Genomic DNA, 21,318 nt, shown 5'->3' on the forward strand with positions numbered 1-21,318 from the left:
TAACACTCACATCCCTTCTCCATGCCATTCCACCACCCCAAGCCTGATGCCTTTCAGCCTTTAGAGTTCTGGCTCAAATGCCGGTCCTTTAAGAAGCATGTTGAGGGCAGGGCGTGATGGCACTTAATCCCAGCACTTGCAAGGCAAAGGCAGATGGACACTCTGTGAGTTCGAGGCCAGTCTGGTTTACATAGCAAGTTCCAGGTCAGCTGGGGCTGCAGGGAGACCCTGTCTCGAAAAGATTTAAAAAAAAAAAAAAAGCATGTTGAGATGGTGAGATTACTGTCTCAATTCCACCTCACTCACCACATCTGGGATGTGACCTTCTTTTAAGGAGACAAGATCTTGGTATGTGGTCTAGGCTGGCCTAGATCCTCCTACTTCAGCCTAATGCTGGGATTCTAGGCAAACAGGCTTAACATATCTCATTTTCCCTTCAGATGAAAAGTCTCTTTTTAAATCTAATTTTCAAATTATATATTTATTTAGTAATGTTGTATGTGTCATGGCACTGTGTATGAGGTCAGAGGACAACTTCTGTGAGTCTTCTCCCACCATATGAGTCCTAGGGATTGAATGCAGGTCATCAGGGTTGTTGGCCAGTACCTTTACCTGCTGAGCCAAATTATTGGCCCCAGAAGGAAAGTTTGATACCTTAAACAGCCATGTGTACAGTAGATATTTTTTTTTCCAAATGCTTACCAAATAATTCGTAACTTCAGAGGATGTTAGATGTTCGATGTTTCTCACTACTTCCTCCCTTTCTGCGTTAACCTCGTCACAAGATGTTTTACAGATCTAGTCTTATGGCCAGAACCCTGCAAAGTGATTTTCTTTGCATACTTCTAAAGGATATTAATCAAATCCTCTTTTAATTACATACTCCAGAGCACCGCTTTATTAAATCATGGGAAATTAAATTTTTGTTGTGAGCAGAAGAATGCAGCCGAGTCTGTGTGCTAACCAACTGGTCTCTCTTCCAGGTTTTGATTACTACTTTGGAATCCCATATAGCCACGATATGGGCTGCACGGACACCCCAGGCTATAACCTCCCTCCTTGTCCAGCGTGTCCACAGGGCAATGGCCCGTCAAGGTACTTCTGTTTGACACATTGGCTATGGGCTCTGAGCTCAAGTGGAAACCTAACATTGTGGCTTTTTGGAATAAGTGAAAGATACAGACGGGTCAGTTGAGGCAGCAGACAAGATAGCAAATACATCCAGGGCAAAGGCTCTGATTTGTGCCCTCATGCAAAGGGTCAGTTGAGGCAGCAGACAAGATAGCAAATACATCCAGGGCAAAGGCTCTGATTTGTGCCCTCATGCAAAGGTGAGAGCTGCAACATCTTTCTGTTGAAATTTCTAGATTCTTTGGATTGTGTAGCTCAGCTGGGAAGCCTTGTGCTGCCAAGGTCTAGCACAGGTGGAGCCTTCCTCCTCCTCTCCCTGATGGCTTGGGTACTGGACTTGCCTGGTCTGGACATGAGACACGAGGAGAGAGGGAAAGAAAGGACGAGAAGCACCTAAGGCTCCTTCTGAGCCTTCCATCCCCCACCAGACATCTGACATGGAAATCCTGTCCAGGCACTAAATAGGATGCTTTAGAACCTTACTGAGGCTAGAGAGATACCTCAGTGGATAAAATACTTGTCATGTGAGCACAAGGACCTGAGTTCAAACCTCAGAACCCATGTAAAAAAGCTAGGCATGGGACAGGTGAGGTGGCTCAGTGGGTAAAGGCACCGATAGGCCTGATGCGATCTCTGGGATCCATGGGGTGGAAAGAGAGAACGGACTCTTGAAAGTTGTCATCTGACTTCCATACCCACACTTGGGCACACATGTGTGCATTTGCACACACATACACACAAATAAATGAATGCATATAATTAAAAAATAATTATAAAAGATAGGCCTGGTGGTATAAACACTTGTATTTACAGTGCTGGGGAAATGGGGACAGGTCGATCCTTGGAGCTCAGTAGCCAGTCAGGTTAAACTTACTTGCTAAGTTTCAGCCCAGTAAGAGACTCTGTCTTTGTTGTTGTTTTTATTTATTTGTTTTGCTTTTGGTTTTTTGAGGCAGGGTCTCCTCGTGGCCCCAGCTGGCCTGGAATTCACTATGTAGACCAGGCTGGCTTCGATCTCACAGAGATCCTTCTGCCTTTGTCTCTCGAGTGTGCCATCACGCTTGATTCAGAGACCGAATCTTAAAGAAATAAAAACCAAGGCGAATGATGTTTGAGGAGTGACACCTGAGGTTGACCTCTGGCTTCGACATGTATGTGCATACTCATGCACACGTGCTTGCACACGTGTGTAGCCCCCACTTGAACACATACCACTAAACAAAAAAAACCCGCCCATAACAAACCCTACTGTATTCAGTGAAATGGGTCAGGGAGTGAACATGGTTCTTTACTCCCTCTGGGTCTGCAGCTTTGCCACCCTGTCGGGAGAGACTCTGAAAAGATGGGCTAACACGTTAACAAGAGCTCACTCTGGTTCTGGGACTGAGGAGTTTCCTTGTCTTTTTTCTCATTGTATTTTCTGAATATTCTACAAGAGCACTAAAATTCTGATCAGAACAATTGCTAAGCCTTACTCAGGCAATTAGTGTGGCTTCTAGGCTTCACATTAGGAGCCTGCACTATGGGTTACTTCTAGGGACACAGGTGTCTAAACTGCTTGGGGAATGTCTCAGCTGGCTCATTAATAACATACTAGTTAATACCTAATGGTTGTTTATTGAGACATTGTTGCATTCTGGGCACTGTTCACCTTGGCCTGTGACCTACAGGACCACTGTGAGGCAGGTATGGCCTGGAACTGGCTATGTAGACCAGGTTGACCTCAATCTCACAGAACTCTGCCTGCCTCTGCTTCCTGAGTGCCACCACACCACGCCTGGTCCACCTTTCTTTTCTTCTCTTTTGTAAAATTTATTTAGTTTTATTTTATGTGTATGAGTGCATGCATGTACATACACCATGTGTGTGTGCCTGATGCCTACAAAAGCCAGAAGAGGGCACCAGATCCTCTGGAACTGAAGTTACAGGTGGTTGTTAGCCTCCATGTGAGTTCCGGGACCTAAACCTAGGTCATCTGGAAGAACCAGCGCTCTTAACCACTGAGACATCTCCCCAGCCTCCCTTTTTTTTTTTTTTTTTTTTTTACCCCCCCCCCCCCTTTTTTTTTTTTTTTTTTTTTTAATGTAGTCTTTGGTAATAACGTATCCAACCTGACCCTATCCTCTAAGCTTCTACAACAGTGTGTGTGTGTGTGTGTGTGTGTGCGCACGCGCACGCGCACGTGCACGCATGCACATAGGCATAATGGAGTTTCCAATTCTCCCTGAGCCTTTCTCTAACTGTCCTGTCAGGACATGTGTGACACTGCATGCTCCTCATCCTTCCATCTACCTCTCAGTGGCGGCCAGGTTAGTGCTGAGTGGTGTGCACAGCACTAACTAACATTTGCCATCTCCTTTTGTCCTCCCTATACTCCCTCCCTGTAAGAGGGCACAGGTGACCACATGCTGGGCAAGTGGAATCCAGCCTCTGAGAGTGAAAGTACCACATTCAAGATCATGGCCTTCAGGGGTGGCCTGGGTCAGATTCATTTTTCCCTGTAGGAGGACCCATGGCAGAATTTGTTTTCTCCAGGAATTGCTATCATTCTGAATTCCCCGTCCCCAACTCATTGCTATAGTTTTTCCAAATTTTTTAAACATGGTTCAAAATTAAAATTGTTCTAGGCTGGGGTTGGAGAGATGGCTCAATGGTTAAGAGCACTGGCTGCTCTTTCAGAGGACCCTAGTTCGGTTCCCAGAACCTACATGGTGCCTCCCAACCATCTGTAACTCAGTTCCGGGGAATCTGACTCCCTCTTCTGGCCTCTTTAGGCATTTCACACATGGCATACTTACAGACATGCAAACAAAACACTCATACATATAAAAAATAAATAAATTTTAATTGCCTTAATATATCTTTTGTATATTTTGCCCTATTTGATGGACCCATGGAGTTAGGACAATACCCACAGTGCCCAAGTGCTGCTCACCATTCACAGAAGCTTCCCCTGTCCAACAGTAGACAGTTTGGACTGGCCTGTTCAGACCTCAGTGTATCTACCTGTAAAATAGGAATGATGATACCCCTGGCTCACCAGCATGTCGTCCACCTTTACAGAGCAGCTGGCTCACCCAAGGAGCACAAGTATCTATTCAAAGTGAATGGAAAAATCATTCAGAACTGGTTTTCCCTTGGAGGAAATGGCTGACCTGCCGAACCCTCTGGGTCCAGATATTAAATGCTTTGTGTCTACCTGCAGCGCAGCGCTGCATTAAATCTTTGCATTCTACTCTGGCTACTTAGGGCGTGAAAGTGAATGTTCCCCTATCTGTGGTTTCCACCAGGAGTCCCGAGAGGGACTGTTACACAGATGTGGCTCTTCCTCTCTACGAAAATCTCAACATTGTGGAGCAGCCTGTGAATCTGAGTGGCCTTGCACAGAAGTACGCAGAAAAGGCAGTGGAGTTCATCGAGCAGGCAAGGTAAGGAGCCCCACGCCCTGCTCCTAACCCCTCTTCCACCACCCCCAGCCCTCTCAAGGCTAAGGCAGAGTTTCATAGAGCAACAAAGTACACACGCATGTCTCCTTTAAGCAACACTGGGAAACAGTCCTGCTAGACTCTCTGGCCTGGGTTAGAAGTTTCTCAGGTATAATCCTGCCGGCTTTGCCTCCCTGCTTTGATCAGCCTGTGGTTGTGGTCATTCTGTGTTCTCTACTGGAGTGTAAGTTCCTTGAGGGCAAGTCCTGCCCACTGTATTCGGGGCACTTAGCACATGTGTTGAACTCATTTGTTGGCAGGCTGTATTTGTGTCTCATTGCTGTTGTAACAAATGACCACCAAAGTAGTGACTAAAACCAACAGTCACTATAGTACTTCTCTATAGAAGTATAGCATTCTTCTGCAGATTTGGATGCAGGATGAAAGATTCCTTAGAGGGCCATAACAAGGTATCAGCAGGGCTCGCTCTTTCTGGAGTTTGCAGGAACTCTTCCTCATCTCTTCCGGTCCCAGTGGCGTCTTATGTTCCTTGATTTATGACCACGTCATTCTGCTCTGTACTTTTTTGTAGTCAGTTGCCCTCCTTACCACCTCCACTTTTTAGACAGTTTCATGTAGCTGAGGCTGGCCTCCAATTCAGTGTGCAGCTGAAGAGGTCCTTGAACTCCTGATCCTCCTGCCTCTACCTCCCAAATTCTGGGATTACAGACAGGTGCCACCATGCCCAGCCCTCTGTCTATCTGTTTTAAGGATTCTAGAATCAATCAGGAATAAGCCAAGGTAATCATCTTACTCAAGAGTTTTCCCTAATTATAAAGCTCCTGTAAAGTTCCCTTTACCTTGGAAGGTAATATTTCCAGATTCCAGGGCTTAGACCTCAGGTATATTTGGGGGTCATTATTTAATCCCCCACACTGGGTTTTGAATTCTAGCACCTACAGGGCTGACATAGGTAATCTCAGAGAGGAACGTAGGCTCAGCGTGGGGCCTGTGGTGAACATATCTGTTGTGGTTTGAATGAGAAATGTCCTCCACAGGCACAAGTATTTGAACACTTGGTCCCCAGTTGGTGGCCCTGTTTGGGGTAAGCATGGAATTTTTAGGAGGTCTAGCCTTGCGGGAGGAAGTGTGCCACTAGGGGTGGGTTTTGAGCCTGCATAGCCTCACCCTACTTCCAGTTTGCCCACCTTGCCTTGCATTTGCCTTTGAAGCTGTGAGTCTCCTGTCCCCATCCCTGTGGCTTTCTGCCGTGCTGCCCCTCCACGACAGACTCTTGCCCTAAACCCGAATAAACTCTTCCTTTTATAAGTTGCCTTGGTCATGGCATCTTATCACAGCAACAGAAAAGTAACTAATATCATACTCCATCTAAATAAAGGACCAGTGACTACCTAGCTCTAGCCAGTCGCTATTGGTGGGAATGTGAACCTGGAATGTCATATCTTTCCAGTTTCCAAGAGAAACAGGATACCTGGCTCTTAAGTGAAATCTCCTCATCTTTAAATGTTAGAAACTACTGAAAAAAATGACTGAAACTGGGCCAGTGAGATGGCTCCGCGGGTAATGGCACTTGCCACCATGTCTGACAACCTGACTGGTCCCTTGAACCCATATGGTGGGAGGAAAGAACCAGCTCCTGAAAGTTGTCCTCTGACCTTCACATGTGTGCTGTGACACACACACACACACACACACACACACACACACACACAGTAAATGTAAATAAATAAAAGCCAAACCTCAATCAGTCAGAGCAAAGAGGGACCCAAACTGTGCTCATCTTATGCTTCTCTGAAGATCTCAAGCTCCTTGAGGACAATGGAATAATTTCTTAGCTCCACAGCCTCAACCTAAGTGGGCAAGAAAAAAAATGTGCCATACAGCCGTCTGCTCATGCAGATTTAAAAATGGCTTCACCTGTGGATGGGTCAGCATCCCAGCTCCAAGTGTACAGGATTCCACAGTCCTTGCTCAGCCGTGCTGCACTTTTCTAGAGACACCAGCAGGGAGGGCAGGAGCAACAGTGTGGGAGACCCAGGTGTCTGTCTGTGCACTCTATAACACAGTCCAGTCCTTAAGCTCTAATTTCAGATTGCACCGCCCCAGGCATTAGAGATGGCACCTAGATTTTTCTGATAAACCTTGTCAATGATTTTTGCCAGATTGCTGATATAAACAGAGTGATGGTCCTTTGATCCTCTGAAGGGTTGAGTATCTGCCAGCTTCCTGCATCTTTGAGATGGTTCCAGGTTGCTCTGCCCTGTGGCGGGTAGATGCTTCATGATTGGTAGGGACAGTCCCCTGCTGTGTTGCAGAGCCTCAGCCTTCTGAGTTAGAGGGATGGCAGCTGGCTGGGGACTGGGGACTGTAATGACTGCTCTGCATTACAGAGCAGGGGTGTGAAATCTGGCCATCCGTCAGTTAATGAACCGTTTAAGAGACAAGTCAACTAACGTTCTCGCCTTATCAAACAAAAACGGTGAAGAGTTGGCTAATTTCTAAGTTAAGTCAAAGGTCATGAGTCCTGTTGGCTTTTAACTTCGCAGAAGGTAGTCCCAGGGCATGCAGATTTGAAATTTGACCTGCCAATTCATCCATGAGATTCTGAGCTTCAGCGGAAAAGAAAAAACTAGGCGTGTGTTTCTTCTTCCCCACCTTGTACCTTCTTCCACTCGGACCTGGTTCCCGAGAATGTGGTTTCCTGCTCTTCCTTGGCATCTTAGTCCCCTTCCTGTTGCTGTGATAAAATACTCTTGACAAAAGCTTCAGAGAGAAAGGGCCCATTTATTTTAGCTCACAGTTCAAGGTACAGTGCATCGTGGGGATGACAAGGAGGAGGAGCTTGAAGTAGCTGGTCACAAGGCATCGAAAACAAGGAAACAGATGGAGGCAAATGCTGGTGTTGCTCAGTGCCCTTTCTCCATTTATACAGCCAGGATCCCAGCTAGGGAATGCCCCACCCACCGTCAATGAATGTAATCAGGATAATCTCCTGCTGACGTCAATGAACATAATCAAGATAACCGCCTGCTTATGTGCCAAGAGGTCCATCTCTGAGATGATTCTCGATCCTGTCAGGTTGCCAGCTCGTATTACCATCACCCTTGGCAGGAAAGCCCACCTTCTTTGAAGTTTTTGCTTGGTTTTTACATGAGTTTAGCCCCTTAATCTGGCAGTGATGATAAAAGCAAATCCTTGATGTAGGTTTTTAAACAGCAGGTAAATGTCTGAACAGAACAGTGGATGACATGGGCTCTGGAGTCACAGAGCCAGCCGTGTGCTGCTTACTGGGACTGTACATTGAACCTAATAGGACTTAGAGGGCTTGGCAAATAAGGGTGGGTTGGGCTTAGGGGTGGATGTTGACTTAGTATATTTGAAATCAGAGTCCTCTGGAAAATCCGGTGTGTGGTCAATGTTCAGGATGTTGTGGGCTGTATGTTTGTGGTCCCTTCAGTTCATGTGTTGATAACCCTAATCCCTAGTCACACAGGCACATGCAACCTTTGACATTGTGACACAACTTGTCATCTACAAAGTTCACCCTTGGGAACTGCAATTGGGTTACAAAAAAGATCACACAAAAAATGTTTTAAGTAAGTTTAGGATTCTGTGTTGGGGAACATTCATAGTTATCCTGGGGTGCATGTGGCCCAAGGGCAAGGGTTGGACATGCCTGCATCTAGTGGGATGATTTTGGGAGATGAGGCCTTTGAAAAGTGCTTAGGTCTAGATGAGGTCATGAGGATGCAGCCCTCCTGGTGGGGTGAGTGCCTTTATCAAGAGAGGATGAGACCAGAACTGCTCTCTCTCAGGTGAGTGTGGAAGGGAGAAAGGAGACACCGAACTCCTCAGATTCCAGAGCTTTAAGAAAGGAATGTTTGCTGTTAAAGTCACTCAGTCTGTGGTACTTTTGTTCTCACAGTCTGAGCAGACTAAGACACGTGTATATCATTCAGAGCAAAGTCCTAGAGACGGACAGATGAAAACTGAGCCTTCAAGGGGCAGAACCTAGGCTTTGCAAAATTCTTTTACTTGACTTACTGTTGTAGATCTCAGGCCTCCAAGCAAAATAGCTGCCATGTTCATCGCATCAGCTGTGCCTACTTTCAAGGGGCCATCAGGGACAGGCTTGTTGACTGCTGGCATTCCCTTATAGAAGGGAGGCGGTGAGGAGGGTCAGTGGGCCGTCCCCTGAGAGCCTAGCTGCTTCTCCCAGCAAGAATCTCCCAGCAGTTCTGCCCTGGTTACACATGGCCTCAGGCTCTCTGGAAGGGGCTGGAGTTTATAAGCTGGGAAGACTAGAGGGGAGGGGCCATCATCCATGTTGGGGGAAGACTTTCTAGTGTCACTACTTTGGGGTCACCCACTCTCCTTTAGGCACCCCCTCACCCATGTTCTGTAAGTTAGTGCAGTGAACTCTCTGGTTCCCAAGGGTGGACTTTAGTGGAATCATATTTTGGTTTGTCACAGGGACCTTATGAGGAGGGAGCAGATGTTTATGTCTCTCCAGTGAATCCTCAAAACTCTCACCGTCCCTTTCCTTATCCTCTGCCACGCTCTAAGCACCCCTCTGTGGACATGCTCTCTCCCCGCCTTCCTTCCCACCCCAGCTCCCACCCTAACACTCAAAGAACTAGGATTCTAGATTTACCTTGAAGACCCATTTTCATCCAACCCCATCTTTCTTCCTTTCCTGTTGAATTCTGCGATGAATAATGGGTGTCTGAGTGAATGAACTAATGAGCTGCTCTGCAATCGTGGCAGCACCCCTGTAGCCACTTGTCCCTCGGGTCTCTTACAGTTCTACGCTCCCCACGAACTTTTTGACCGCCCTCCCCCTTTTGAAACAGGGTCTTCTTACATCACAGGCTGGCCTTGAACTCAGTGTGTAGTTGAGGATGACCTTGACATTCAGATCCTTCTGCCTTTGCCTCCTGAGTGCTGGGATTACAGATGTCCTCCGCGACACCTTTGTATGTTCCTGGGAATGGAACCCAGAGTTTCGTGTGCACTAGGCAAGCACTCTACGGGTTGAGCTACATCCCCAGCAATTGTGATTTTCAGTGCCGGGAATTGAACGTAGAGCCTCGAGCATAGCTAGGCTCTCTCCCCCTGAGCAGTATTCCCAGCCTTGCTGCAGCACCCAGGGTTTCTTATCTCTACTACTGAAGTTGAAAATAATCATCTCATTCATTTTTAGTTGTGGCTCTCTCTCTCCTGGATCCAATTAGATGTTAAACTCCAGAGGGTGAGAAGCACATCTGTCATGCTAGGCTACTCTATCCCCAGTGCCTAAGGCCCAGTGAGAGCTTAATCAATATACATTGAATACCCCCAAAGAAGTTGCTAGAATGTAAACATTAACAAAAACAACTGGGCTTGTCTTTGCCTTAACTCCCAAAAGAATGGGGAATCATCTCTATAAAAACCTGGCTTTAATGAAGGTCATTTGTATCTTATCGATGGTGTAAGGGGGGAGAAGGAAAGGCTTAGATGGGGTAAGGACCCAGAGGAGGAGGGAGGCCATGACCCAAAGCAGAGGGACTCTCCACTGCTGGTGGCTTTTAAGCTGAGCAAAATTCCAGGGAGGGAGCTGTGGGGAGGGGGCCTGCAGGGTGCAAGCACGGGAGGAGGATAGAGGCTGGAGGTGGGGCAGGGGAAGCTGGTAGAAGGGATCTATCTACCTACATGGGGGAAGCCAGGGAAGGCTGGAAGAGACCCAGATGGGGAAGCTGGGAATGCAGGGACCAGGAATGTGGGCCCACCCTGAGGGCTGCTGTGAGCGGGGAGGTTTCTATAGGATAGTTTCTAGAGGAAACTGTCAGATCCTGGTTAACACTTCCCAGGGGCTATTGCAGCATTCAGAAACTGAGGGAGCCACAAGAGAATTGCTTCCACTTTCCCCCCTGCTTGAGGGGATCCCTCCACCCTCAGGCTTTCTGTCTGTCCTGGAAACCCTTTTTGACTAATGGGCACAACTTACCTACTTTCTATTTTAGACCAGGTGTTTTCTCTGGGCTAACCATGGACTTTTTGTTGTTATTTGGGGGTTTCTGTTGTTTTCTATTTTTTTTTTTGGAGACAAGGTCTCCCTAGGTATAGCCCTGGCTGGGCTTGAAATCACAGAGATACGCCTGTCTCTGTCTCCTGAGTGCTGGGATTAAAGGTGTGCACCACTACACTGGCTCAATCTTTTTAAAGTTGTTATCTTTTAAATTGAATAAATAAATTAGTTAATTAACTCATTTTGACAGGGTCTCCCAAGCCCCAGCCTGCCTGGAACTCACTGTGTAGACCAGGCTGGCCTTGATCTCAGAGAGATCTGCCTGCTTCTGCCTCCCGAGTGCTGGTGCTACCGTAGGTATGTGTCAGCACTCCTGGCTTGTTTATTATCATCATTAATTTTTCTTAGAATATGCTGACCCAAAGACACAATTCTCACCCCAAACAGGATAAGAGGTAGTTTATTCTGGAGCCAAATATGAGTGACCATGGTCCAGGAAAGACAGCTAAAGATGACTGAAGATAAAATGTAGTTAGGCTCTGGACCTGTAGCATTCTAAACTCTCCATAATCATTGAAGTTCTATTCAGTTGCTCAACCTTCATGGGGTTTGTTGTTGTTGTTGTTTGTTTGTTTTTGAATGTTCATTTACAAATACAACATAACATGCTTCATTGAGTGCCCTTTTCTACATACGTATCCCTGTACTACGCTAGTCTTTCCCTGTCTACCAAACTCGTCAACCTTGTTTCTCTGTCCTGGGTCTTATCTTTAGCACTTTTCTGAACCCTGCCCCATCCTCTCCTGAAATGTCCCTCTTAGCATCTTTTTTTTTCTTCTGCTTGCCATTGTACCTGTTTTGCTATACAAATAATGTGATTCCTTTAAGCAATCTCTGAAAACAGAGATAAGTAAGCAGGAGGAGGGGGAGAAATCACTCTGAATTCCACACCCTAGAGATAACTCTTCTTACAGGTCTGAATGTGTTCCAGTCCCATTCTCTACTGGCACATCAACATATTTTCTCCAACTTTACTAAAATATAACTGAAGTGAACATTTTTTTAAAAAAATGTAAGTGGAAACAAACTGTCTTATAAGTGGAAGCAAATTATCTTATAATCAGCTCAGTTTTTTTTTCTACCTCAAAACACTAAGTCACCTCCTTTTATTTGCCTTTTAGCACAAGGGCATAATGAAGAGATACCCCAAGGGACCAATGTCTATGGATCCTGCATGAGGCCATCTTTATGAATCCCAGGATACAGGAAACGATGTACAGACTTAGTATTGCTATAATGCATTATTCATAACTATAAGAAGCTCCCATTATTAGAGTCCTTGAAGTTAGCACCACAAGAAAATTATTAGGGGCTGAAGACATGGCTCAGCAGTTAAAAGCACTTGCTGCTCTTGAAGAGGACCAGGGTTTGATTCCCAGCACCCACATGGTGGCCAAAAACCATCCTTAACTCCAGTTTCAGGGGATCTGACACCCTCTTCTGGACTCTGTGGGCATTGCATACTTGTGGTGCACTTATATACATACAGACAAACACTCATAAAATACAGATAAATAAAATTAAATGAAGACAAAAAAGTGTATTTAACAAGAAAACATTGGGTAAGATTTTCCCTTTTTAAAGATGACAGAGGTTACATGACTTGCTCAGGGTTATTCAGACAGGAAATTAAAACCCCTGGGATTTGGTTGCAGGTCCGAAGCCTGTGCTCTTCATCCATCCACTCTTCTATCCTTCATTATGATCTATCTTTTGGAGCCCCTGAAGAGGGGTACAGGACAAAGGTGGGCACTGAGACCACTTATAACTAACTCATTTGTAGCAGTAAATTGGTGTTTTAACACTCTTGGACGCTTGGAGAAAACAGCCCTGACTGGTAGCATCTGCCCATTTCTGTGGTGTAAATCCTCTTACCATGGCTGATTTCAGGATGCCAGTGAGATGCCACTGCATGTTGAGAAAAGAGGCCATACACTTGCACTTTTTTTTTTTTTTTTTTTTGGTCTTTTTGAGACAGGGTTCCCCTGTAGTCCCAGCTGACCTGGAACTCTCTATGTAGACGAGGTGGCATTGACACACAGAGATCCGCCTGCCTCTGCCTCCGGAGTGCTGGGATAAGCCACCACACCCTGCTTTTTTTTTTTTTTTTTGACTCCTTGCATCTTTTAACCACACAGATACAGTAGCTATAAACAGCCTTGAGAGTACAGATCAATTGTGCCTGGTGATGCAGGACTGTAATCTAAGCTGCTGGGGAAGCTGAGGCAGGAAGATCACAAGTTTCAAGATCTGCCTGAGATACAGAATGAGTTCCACACTGGCCTGGGCCACCTAGTAAGACCTCATTTCAAAAGAAAAAGTGAAAGAGGGTTGGGGGTATAACTCAGTGTTAGAGTGCTTGCCTAGCATGCATAACACCCCAGGCTCAGTCACCATTTCAGGGAGTAAAAAGGAACAAAGATCATAGTAAAACGAGTAATTAAAGAGTGGTCAATTATGAGACTTCATTGCCTTTGTAAAATACTTTTTCTTACTTTTATTTCTTATGTATGAGTGTATTGCCTGCATGTATGTAAGTGTACCTGTGTCATGCAATGGCCACAGAGGTCAGAAGAGAGTGCCATATACCCTGGAACTGGAGTAAAGAGCAGTTGTTAGCCACCATGTGGATGCTGGGAATTGAACCTTAGGTCTTCTGCAAGAGCAGCCAGTGCTCTTAACCACTGAGCCATCTCTCCAGTCCCTACCTTTTTTAAAAAATATAATTTATTTAATTGTAATTTAAGTTTTAGCTATAGCTATGTTGGGCAACTGGCTTGTAAAATTCCTAAAATTTTAACCAGCTCTAACACAGCACTGTGTTATCTCCTTCTAAATTAGAAAGAGGTGCCTTCCACATGGGCATTGCTCTGTATAGGGTGCACAGCTCAGCCAGGGGACTTCAGGCTGAGAATAAAATCCCATTTACTTACTCTATGTAGCACACACCCTAAACAACTACTCCTTGGGAGAGTGGACAAAAGGATTCTACATTGCTGCTGCATATCAAATCCTCTGCAGGGCTGGAAATGTTCTTTTCTTGACGGCCTAGGATGCAGCCACTAGTCTACTGAGCATTTCAGTTGTGGTTAGGGAAACTGAGATGCTAAGTAGATGTGTACAGGTGTGTTACTCTCTATGTACAGTTGTCCCTTGGTATCCACAAGGGAGTGGTTCCAGAGCCCCACCCTCATACCAAAACTGGGATGCTGACGTGTACATATGCATAGTATTTGTATACAACTTATGCACAACTTCCAGCAAACTTAAGTCATCTCTAAATTGCTTCTAGTATCTAATACAATGTAAATACTATGTCAACATTTGTTATACTATATTGTGTAGGGATTAATAATAGGAAGAAAGACCATACATTTTTAATAGAGACAAAATATCCACTGTAAATTTTCAGCTCATGGTGATTGAATCCACGAATGTAGAACTCGTAAACATGGAAGGTAACTTTGTTATTATTATTATTATTATTATCATTGTTGTTTTGCTTTTTTGTGTTGGTATATGTATGCATGTACGTGTGTACATTCATGTGTGTGAATTTCAGGCATGCACATACCTCAGCAAGCACGTGGAGGTCAGAGGACAACATCTGGTGTTAGCCCTTGCCTTCCACTTTGTTTGAGACAGGGTCTCTTCACAGCTCTATAACCAGACTGACTGGCCTGTGAGCTTCTGGGGTGTCTCCTGTCTCTGTCTCCCATCTCACCACAGGAAGGCTAGGATTATAGACACTTGCACTGCCATGCTGGGCTCTATGTGGATTCTGGGGATTCAAAATAGTCCTCATACTTGTTAAGCAAGCACTCTTGCCCAGTGAGCCATCTTGCCTGCCCCAGGATTTTAATTATTTTTATTATATTTTTAGTTGGTATAGAAAACAACTGGTTTTATTATCACATTTTCATACATGTATCTCATTGTACTTTGCTTATATTTGATTAAGGCCAAACTTATATAGTAGCTATGTACATACTCATATATAACATAAGATTTATCCTCAACCATTTAAAAAAAACTGTTTATTTTATTTTTATTTCATGTGTATGCGTGTATTGCTCTGCATGTAGGTAAGTGTACCCGTGTCGTGCAATGCCCGTGGAAGACAGAAGAGGATGTCAGATCCCCTGGACCTGGAGTTACAGACAGTTGTTAGCTGTTATGTGGGTGCTGGGATTTGAACCTGGGTCTTCTGCAAGAACAGCCAGTGTCCTTAACCTCTGAGCCATCTCTCCAGCCCCTGTTTATTTTTATGTGTGTTGAGTGTCTTGCCTACATGTATGTAAGTGTACCATGTACATGCAATGCCCACAGAGGTCGGAAGAGGGCCTGGGACTGGAGTTATGGATGGTTGTTATCATGTGGATATTGGGAACTGAACCCAGGTCCTCTGCAAGAGCAGCCAGTGCTCTTAACCACTGAGCCATCTCTTCAACCCCAACCTGAAATTTTTTATATCACCCTGGGTATACTGGTATATAAAATAGGTTTACAAGTCATTTACTGATCATAAATCATAAATAAAATTATTTTAAACAATTCATACATTTATTATTACCATGTATAACATGCATGTAATTTTATAATTTGTTAAAGATGGAATGTGTTTGTTCATTTTTACGTGAATAATTATGTTGGCTGAATGTTTGATACTGTAGGACACAGAGCATCCTAATGCATTTTGGAGTTAATGTTTTGATTTTTTTTTTTTTTTTTGAGAAAGGGTCTCCCTGTAGCCCCAGCTGGCCTGGAACTCACTATGTAGACCAGGCTGGCCTTGAACTCACGGAGATCTGCCTACTTCTGCCTCCCGAGTGCTGGGACTAAAGGTGTGTGCCACCATGTCCAGCTTACTGTTTTGATTTTATAATCATCAGAGCTAAGAATGCTACTTCACACAGTTGTGTAGAACAAAATGGCAGAAGCATGGTTAATACCATATTAGAAATTGTTGGAAATTCTGTCTTGCTATCAAGCTAAAACTCACTGAATGATTTTTTTAAGATTTAATTTTTATTGAATTTTTAAAAAATTCATACATCTTGATCATATTTAGACCCCTCTCCTATCTGCACCTCCCATACTCCCTACAGATTTCATGCATTCTATCACATATGTTAAGGCCCATAGAGCCAAGTTTGTGCCCCTAAATTTCCCTCAGTATGAGTCTAGCCACTGGAGCCTGGTCAACATACTAGCATCATATCCTTAAAGAAAACCAACTCTCCCCCTCCTAGTAATCATGGGTTGCCAATAGTTTCTCAGCTAAGGTTGGGGCTTCTTACCCATTTCCCCACTTCTTTGTTGAGTTTATGTCTGGTTTGAGCTTGCATAGTTCTTGTACACGCTGACACCATTGCTGTAAGTTCATGTGAGCAAGTTCCCAGCTGTCTGGAAAACTCTGTTTCCTTCTGGTCATCCACCACCCCTGGCTCTTACAATCTTTCCATGCCGTCTTCCACAATGGTCTCTGAGCCTTGGATAGCAGAGGTTTGACATAAATGTCCTATCCAGGGACAAGTACTCTGCAGTCTCTTATTCTCTGTACTTTGGCCAGTTGTGACTTTCTGAGTTAATCACCATCTATTGCATGAGGAAGCTTTGCTGGTGAGAGCTGAGAGACGCATTCATATTATTTCTGCCTCCTGTTCTGCTCTATTCCCTGAGTCTTAGGTGTGGAGGTTGCATTGTAGATGTGTCACTTAGGGCTGGGTATCTCACAGGCACTTATTCTTTGAGTCGACCAGTTGTGGAACTCTGTAATAGTCTCCGTCTCTTGCAAAAGAAGCTTTATTGATGAGTGGTGAGAGATACACTTCTCTGTAAATATAAGTAATACAGTTAAAAAAATTGCTTTGGTCTAGGGATGTGACAAAAATAGGCTTTTATCTAGCTAGGATTTATGACTGCTCCAGCCATGTGTATTTGGCTATGTTTACAGCACCCACACGAGCTCCCTCCTACTGAATGAGCCTTAAGCCCAATTACACAGCTGTTGATTACCCCTAACATAAAAGTACCACTACTGTACCATTTGGTGTTCTGAGTGTTTCATGTATCTTTATGGATACAGAGGTGCAAAGGGGTCCTGCGTCCATTCTCAGTATGAGCATACTTGATTTGCCCAATGCCTTTCTCTCATTCTTCTGAAAGACTCCTTCCATGGGTGTGGCCTGTGGAAAGGGGCTTCACTAAGTAGCCCTGCTACTGCGGAAGAAGAAAGTAGTGTTTCTGTAGCTGCCCTTGCTTGGGAATGGGGTGGAGGAGAGAAAGCTTTCTGAGTGATCATGGGGCAGCATCCTATCTTTTTATGTCTTTGGCAGTGAAGGGTAGTGGTGATGGTGGTGGTGGTGGTGGTGATGGTACTGGGGATTAAACCTCTAGCCTTATGTATACTAGGCAGGCACACTGCCTCTGAGCTATATCCCCTATTTTTTACTTTTCCTTTTAAGACAGGGACTTAAAATTGCCTAAGCTGTTCTTTAACTACTCTGTAGCCCAAAGAGCACTTGACCTTGTAATTCTCCTGTCTCAGTCTCCCAGAGAGCTGGGATTGTAGGGATGCCCACATAAGGCCTGGCAGGTTATGGAGCCTTTGCTTGGGGCCACCCCAACTCTCTCAAGTCTTTCATTCTGCATTTTCCAGAGGAACTGGGATTAGTATAGAGCAGAGCCTTGATCTAAATGTCCCCTGTGGTGATGAGCATCTTTGGGATTCCCTGTGGCTACATCTAGAATGAACATGGCAGTCTGAATGCTTGGACTCCAAAGTGCAGTAAACAGCATGAGCTTTGCTCTGGGCAGATCTGAGTTTAAACCTAGACTGTCTCTTACTAATTACATAACCTGGGAGAAGGCCTTTAATCCCGCTAAGTTTCTGATTCATTGTCCAAAAGAGGGGATTTCAACGTTATCATGAGGATGAACTTAGACAACAGTCCTGTGTAGTATGCTTTCAGTAAATGTTAAAGTACAGTAACAATTACATCTTTTTAAATTGGCTAGCCAGATGATTTCCACATTTCTTCGGAAGGCTGGAATCAAACGTGTCCTTCTTGAGAACATAGGGCAGGTCTTGGGGTGGTGGCGGATTTTCTTTGAGATCAGGAAGGACCGCAGGGGCCCTAGACAAGCCAGGCCAGCCTCCTATAGAGGCTCTTATCTCTCCCATTTGTTCCAGCACAAGCGGAAGACCCTTTCTTCTCTATGTGGGCCTGGCCCACATGCACGTGCCTTTATCTGCAACTCCACCATTGGCAAATCCACAGAGCCAAACGCCATACCAGGCAGGTCTCCAGGAGATGGACTGTCTGGTAGGGAAGATCAAGGACAAAGTTGACCACACAGCAAAAGAAAACACACTCCTCTGGTTTATAGGTAAAGTGGTTATACCCAGCCAGCCAGGCTGGGCTCTAATGGACAGCCCTGCAGTGCTCTGTCAAGAGCAGAACCTGGTCAAGTGATATCTTTCATGGGGAAGGGGATGGCTGTGAACTTGGGGCCTGATGAGCTGTTGGACTGAATGCTGAGCATGTATCTTTTGGTTTCTCCACAAGTGAGTCGCTAGAAAGGGGCTGACAGAATGTGTACCTTCCTGGGCCCAGAGATGCTGACTAGAGCTCTCTGGTTATTACTCTTACTTGCTAATGAATGACTCTGACATCGTGAACGTGTGTAATCCCAAGAATGCTTCACCATCCTCCCTGGTCTCAAAGACTCTAGCTGCTACTGATCATCAGATCATATCTTTAGTCAGGTATCTCTGGAGGAACTGAGTCAGTGAGTCCTTTAAAGGGCTCACACATAACCAGTCATGATAGTGATTCTAGCACTCAGAGGCTAAGACAGGAGGATGTCCAGTTCAAGACCAGGGTGGGCTATATAGTGAGTTTGAGGCCAGGCTGGACTCTGTCTCAAAAAATCAAAAGAGGTGTGTGGGGCACTTATTTTATGTCTCAGGTCTCTGTGGAGAAATGTCAGAGGTTGGGGGGCGGTCAAGTTGAGACCGAGATTTGAATATAGGCTATTGGGAGAGTTTTCTGAATTCTCTAAGCATTGAAGAGTTGAGCTATAGTAGAATCTATTCCACAGCCTGTGGGAAGAGCGTAAGATGCTGCATGTGAAACCCTCTTTGCATCGTGGCTACTCAGTGAAAAGTTGCAGGTCTGACGCTGATGACGGTAGCAATGGGGTTGCTAAGACTATATTCAAAAGGCACTAGCGTGTGCGAGCAGAGGCTCAGAACGGGGGTCTCTGTGCCAGGGCAAACCCCTCTGGGACCTGAGTAGATACAGGCTCATGTCAAAGGCATTTTGTCGTTCTTGTTTTGTTTTTTGAGGCGTAGTTTTAGCTAGGCTGGTGGTACACATCTGTTATCCCAGCTCTTGGGAGGCAAGGGCAGGAAGATCAGGGCTACACAGGGAGAGCCTGTCTGAAAGAGAGGAGAGGAGAGGGAGGGCCTTGCTATGTAGTACAGGCAGATGACACTGCTGCCTCAGCCATCTGAGTGCTGGGATTATAGGCATGCACCACCATGCCTGGCAGGGGGACTTTAAGAGTAGGGCTCATGTTTGCTTTTAGAAGTCTTTCTACCCAAACTCAACTGTGTATAACATTATGGAGCCAGAGAGAGAGTCATCAAAAGTGTCCCCCAGAGACCCATTGACCATTACCTATTGATTTTTTTTTTTTTTTTTTTTTTTTTTTTTTTTTTTTTATTTTTGTTTTTTTTTTTTTTTTTTTTTTTTTGGTTTCTAGGAGACAACGGCCCATGGGCTCAGAAGTGTGAGCTGGCAGGCAGCGTGGGTCCCTTTACTGGATCATGGCAAACCCATCAAGGTATTATAGAAGCTCATTCAGTGTGAATAGATCCTACTTGGGGAGCTGAGCATTGGTTGGGTGTGGGATTCTGCCTTGAGGATAGCTGCCTCCTTGTAACCTGGCCTTAGGGATACTATTATAAAGTATGGACACAGTGACTCACCAGCCACCCACTCTCAAAGAGGAAGAAACGAGCTGAGATGAGGAAAGATGTGTTCAGTTTGGACCATCTCTTCCTCTTCCTTTCACCCTATTCTTCCCTAAGGGGACCAGTCTTCATTCTGGAAAACAAGTCCACAAACCTTTCAACCAACACGCTTTGTCTTAATTTCATCAGGCTACCCTCACCGTCATTTCCTTCGTCCAACCATTCATTCGTGAGAACCATTCAGGAAATACTAGTGTATTCTGCAAGGCTTTTATATATTTTGTCTCTAGCCCCTGTAACAATGAAAGGTAAGTAGCAAAAGCTTCATTTATAGGGGAAAAGAGCCTCAAAGGCAGTAAGTTGCCTGCCCAAGGTCACATAGTTTGTGAGACAGAACTAGCCTTGTGACTGCAGTTGAAGTTTGTGCTTTCCCAATATACCATATGACCTTCCATGGCTGTCCCTGGCTCTGTTGAAACATCCTTCCTTCTGAAGCTCGGCTCCCATCTGCTCTGGAATAGTTCCCCACAAGGCCTTCACTTCTGAGAGAACAACCATGCTGGGGACAGTATGGAGTATGAACCAAAGGTTTGAAAAGTTCCAGATGTCTTGATGCACACATTCTGCCTCTGAGCACTTGTTTTAGGGAGATAATGATCCAGGTACACAGTGCACATAGAGGATGTTCTTTACAGTCCGTTAATGAAATAGTTGGGCCACAACTCAAGTATTCAGTGTTTGAAGACATTACTATTTACAGGAACACCAAAGAATCAATAAAGTGATGGATATTTATTGACTTGGAAACATTTGCATTAAGTATTTTTCAATGAATGAAGCAAGCTACAAAATAATATGCAAAGTATATGTGTGTACTTTGTGTAAAGTGTAATTTTATTACATAAAAGTAAGCTTATGTATTCTCAGGAAAATCTGCAGTGAGGTAACAAAAGTATGAAAGGTTACCAGTGATTACTCTGGGCACAGGAGAGATGTTTAAGTGTAATCTCCCCTCACCATACACAGAGCAAACTCTTACTGTTTCATAGAAAATTAAAATAGAGATTAGAGATGCAGCTTAGAGGTAAAGCACTTGCTTAGCCTATGTGAGGCCCTGAGTTTGACCTCTATCTCTGAAATGTAGTCATTAAAAATATAGAAGGGGACTGGGGATGTAGATCAATTGATAGAGTGTTTGCTTAGCATATACAAAGTCCTGGGTTCAGTTCCCACCACCATATAAACTGAGTGTGTTGGAACACCTGTAATCTCAGCATTCTGGAGGTAGGAGTAGGAGGATTAGATGTTCAAGGTCATCCTCAGCTACAAAGTGAGTTCTAGGCCAGCCTAGGCTACATGAGATACTGTCTTAAAAACAATCCTAGCCAGGCTCTGCTTCCAGTGAAGCCTGGCATCTACCTACAGTCGCCAAGTCCCAGGCTTTGTTCTCTGCCCCTGGATTCGGGCTCTTCCCCTTCAAGGGCTACCCTTCTCTTCCTCACACTATCTATGTGCCCATCTCACCTCTGTTCTCTGTGACCTGGATCTAGAAACTTCTCAGGCCTCTCTGTCATCTTCTCTGGGTTACCACTCCTATTTGGGCTGGGATGTGGAACTCCCCTCCCCTGTACCTTCCTAGGCAGAAAACTCTCCTGTAGTGAAGGTTTCCCCACCTTTTCTGTGAGCTAGTA

The 21,318-nt window shown here is 44.9% G+C and overlaps 1 protein-coding gene across 4 annotated transcripts in view; it reads left to right on the forward strand.

The window, feature by feature from the left end:
- Arsg (arylsulfatase G) overlaps nt 1-21,318 on the forward strand; it is a 155,589-nt gene that overhangs the window by 91,401 nt on the left and 42,870 nt on the right. For all 4 annotated transcript variants that reach the window (XM_029568409.1, XM_017800646.2, XM_029568410.1 and 1 more), the window contains 4 exons: nt 984-1,095; nt 4,422-4,559; nt 17,840-18,036; nt 19,417-19,497. In XM_029568409.1, the coding sequence (XP_029424269.1) occupies nt 984-1,095; nt 4,422-4,559; nt 17,840-18,036; nt 19,417-19,497 (528 nt within the window). The remainder of the gene's footprint in view (nt 1-983; nt 1,096-4,421; nt 4,560-17,839; nt 18,037-19,416; nt 19,498-21,318) is intronic.

Source organism: Nannospalax galili, unplaced genomic scaffold (genome assembly GCF_000622305.1).
Source record: "Nannospalax galili isolate Female #2095 unplaced genomic scaffold, S.galili_v1.0 scaffold781, whole genome shotgun sequence".
Lineage (NCBI taxonomy): Eukaryota > Metazoa > Chordata > Mammalia > Rodentia > Spalacidae > Nannospalax > Nannospalax galili.